Below are 3,264 nucleotides of genomic sequence, written 5' to 3' on the forward strand. Positions count from 1 at the left end.
GTAGGTAACAGCAATTTTATGGTGGTTGGCAAAATGCCCAGGAGCAGTTTGCAGGAAAAATGCCAAGAGAGAGAACAAGAGCCAATCAGAATCAATACAGGAATGAATATGAATGAAGTTGTTTCCTGCAAATTGGCTCCTTCATCATAATCCCTTAAATAGGTTAAGGGAGTGGTCAATTAGCCCCAAGCCTTACTCCTGAGGAGACCTCCTCCGGAGGAACCTTCTGGGAGGTCTGTGTGCCCGTGCATTGAGAATAGGCTCCTCCTCTTCTTCCTCGTCGCTGATGGGAGCTTCTGGAGGTTCTGAAGGCTCTGGCTGAATCTCTGTCTCTGGTACCAAAAATTCTCCAGCCTCCTCACTGTCTGACTCAGATGCCAGCTGTATAGGCCACTAGTGTACCACCATATCAGCTTCTTCGCTATTAGAATCAGCTACCAGCTGCATGGGTTGCTGGTGGGCCACAACACGTGTATGGATATTTTGAGGACAAGGTGGATATGTTTTGGAAATAAAGAGGAGGCTGGATGTTGAAAATTTCAAGATGACATTAACATTATTCAAATAACTATATTCTGTGCTTTGCATTCTTCTGTAGCCATTCTGTTATCATTTTAGTTTGATTTTGCTTGTGTTATATTTGTGTGTGTGTGTGCAAATAGACAATCACTTATTCCATATCAGTGTCACCTTTCTCTTTAGCAATCTGCCAAGCGCTTCTTTCACTTGATTGTTTCTGAGACAGTAGATCAAAGGGTTGAGAAAGGGTGTAATGGCGGTATAAAAGAGAGTCACAGCCTTTGTGACTCCTACATGACTTTCCCCACCTGGTAATAAATACATAGCTGCCACTGAGCCATAGAAAAGTGAGACCACAATTAAATGGAAAGAGATGGTAGAAAAGCCCTTCCTAAGACTGTCAGAGGTCTTCGCGAGAGTGAAAATCACAGTGCTGTAGGAGACCACGACAAAGGAGATATTGCCTATGAGCAGACCATTGAGACAAATCTGGCTGAAAATGGGAGCTTTCCCAAGTGGAGGGCAGGCCAAGGATAGGATTGGACCAGGATCACACAAAAAGTGGTCAATGACATTGGCATCACAAAAGGACAAGTTAGACATCAACTTTGCTGGAGTAAGATACCACAGAAAGCCAACAATCCAACAAAGAGCCACCATCAGGTAGCAGAAGTTGTGAGACATAATATGTGGGTAGTGCAGTGGGCGGCAGATGGCCACATACCGATCCAAAGCCATTGTGGAGAGGAAAAAACATTCAGTGCAGCCCAGGGAGAAGAAGACGTAGAATTGGATGAAACACTCATTGAAGGAAATGATGCCACCAGGGACTGCTAAATCAAAGAGCATGCGGGGCACTGTTGTGGAGACATAGCACATTTCTAACCAGGAGAAGTTGCTCAGCAAAATGTACATAGGTAGCTGGCCCAGATGGGTGTCCAGAAGCACCAAAATAATAATGGTGGTGTTCTCAACCAAGGTGAGCACATAGAGAATAGTGAAAAAGACAAGGAGTAGCAATCTATTGTGCGGTCCAATTCCAAATCCTAGCAACACAAATTCCTCCACTGAGGTCCAGTTGGATGATACCATCTGCAATAAGATAAGATAATTTCCACCTTGAACCATACTCTATAACTTCATTTTGTGTCTTATTGTATTTTGGACTTCCCCTCTAGAATAAAAAGCTAAACAAAACCCCCCATTATTCTTCTGCAGGCTATATCTTTACATACTGTGATTAAAAATCAGAAAGAGGAGGGGAGAGGAGGGGAGAGGAAGGAAGGAAGGAAGGAAGGAAGGAAGGAAGGAAGGAAGATGAATCTGAATAGTGAACACAATGTCTGGAGACCATGAAGTTTATTACATAATGGCTCATTGCCTTCTATAGGATCTGTGGAATGAGTAAAGGAGACATTGGCCTGACTGTACTTTTTCATAGGTCTGGCTAGCATTAGATGGGAAGCATTTCACTGCTTCTCATGCAATGTCATTCTCCGTATCAATAAAACACTGATGGGAATTTCCCCTCACTTCTTTTCAAACATTTCATTGCCATCATCAGCTTCCCCAGCATAGTACAAGAAGTCATCTTCAAAATTCTCAAATATAATACAGTTTCTTGAGAAAACAACAACAACCATCTTTGTAAATAATTTTGAACTTCTCCAATTTTGAACGTTTCCAAGCAATGTCCTTTGTATCAGACCAGATTTTTACTCCATTAAATATAATATTGTTTTTCTGGTACTTGGGCACAACTACTTCCTTATTTTCCCCCCTCTTCCATTCAATCATGTTGGAAACTATCTAGATATGTCCCTGCAGTTAATTTGGCACTTTTTTTTCAGAAGTCATTTGTTATTGCCTCCTTCTTAGGGCTGGGAGAGAGTGATTGGCACAAAGTCACCACACTTTGAGTTTAAGGCAGAACTAGAAATCTCCTGGTTTGTAGTCTGATGCCTTAACCACATTCTCTCTCTCTTTCTCACTAGGCATTCCCCAATCTTCTGGTGTCCTATTACTAAATTATTTAGATAAATCCTTCATTTAAAATCTGATTGTGCCATCTGCAATCTGAGAAGGGCCCTTTAATCTAGAAAAATAACACTATTTTGTACTGAAATATAGATCCAAAGTAGAATAAACAGTGCTGGAAGTTTGTTAACTGTTATCAGTCAAAGTAGGAAACCCATATATTTCACTGATTGTACAGTTTGGAATTAAGTATAAAAAATCCCTCACAGCCATAGCTTATTGTTGCTAGTCATCCCTTATTGTTTTATTCTGTCTTGCTGATCAAACCTCTTCTTTCCTGAGAAGATCATAGCTTCTCAAGAAGATTACTTAATCAAATTAATTCCTCCATGCTCCTTTCCCCGAAAGTAAGTCCTTATTTTATAAGAATAATCCATGCTTTACCTCAGTGTTACACCTCCAACATAACAGATGTTGAAATGTGTTAGGATTAGGGAGTTAGAAAAAGCTGTTCTCCTCTCATTCTTATCATGGTGCTTAAAAATCATATTCCGGCACTGAGAAAGGATATGCTGTGTGATTTACAAACCTTGTGGTCTGGTGTCAAGCATTGTGTACACCTTGGGTATTGTGTCTCACAAGAGCAGAGATCATTATCCATAAACCCCCAAAGAGTGTTTCTTTTGGGTTCTTTGGGGCTGATGTTTAAATGGAAACAGGCAAACCTGGTTTTGAATATGCGATATTTTACGAATATGTAGATACTTT

General features: G+C 40.7%; 1 protein-coding gene across 1 annotated transcript; it reads right to left on the bottom strand.

Moving 5' to 3' along the window:
* Positions 1-666: 666 nt before the first annotated feature.
* On the bottom strand, positions 667-1,611 carry LOC139153365 (olfactory receptor 11G2-like). The gene has a single exon (XM_070727184.1). The coding sequence runs from the start codon at positions 1,609-1,611 to the stop codon at positions 667-669; it is 945 nt and encodes a 314-aa protein (XP_070583285.1).
* Positions 1,612-3,264: the final 1,653 nt, after the last annotated feature.

This window comes from Erythrolamprus reginae, chromosome Z, assembly GCF_031021105.1.
Source record: "Erythrolamprus reginae isolate rEryReg1 chromosome Z, rEryReg1.hap1, whole genome shotgun sequence".
Classification (NCBI taxonomy): domain Eukaryota; kingdom Metazoa; phylum Chordata; class Lepidosauria; order Squamata; family Dipsadidae; genus Erythrolamprus; species Erythrolamprus reginae.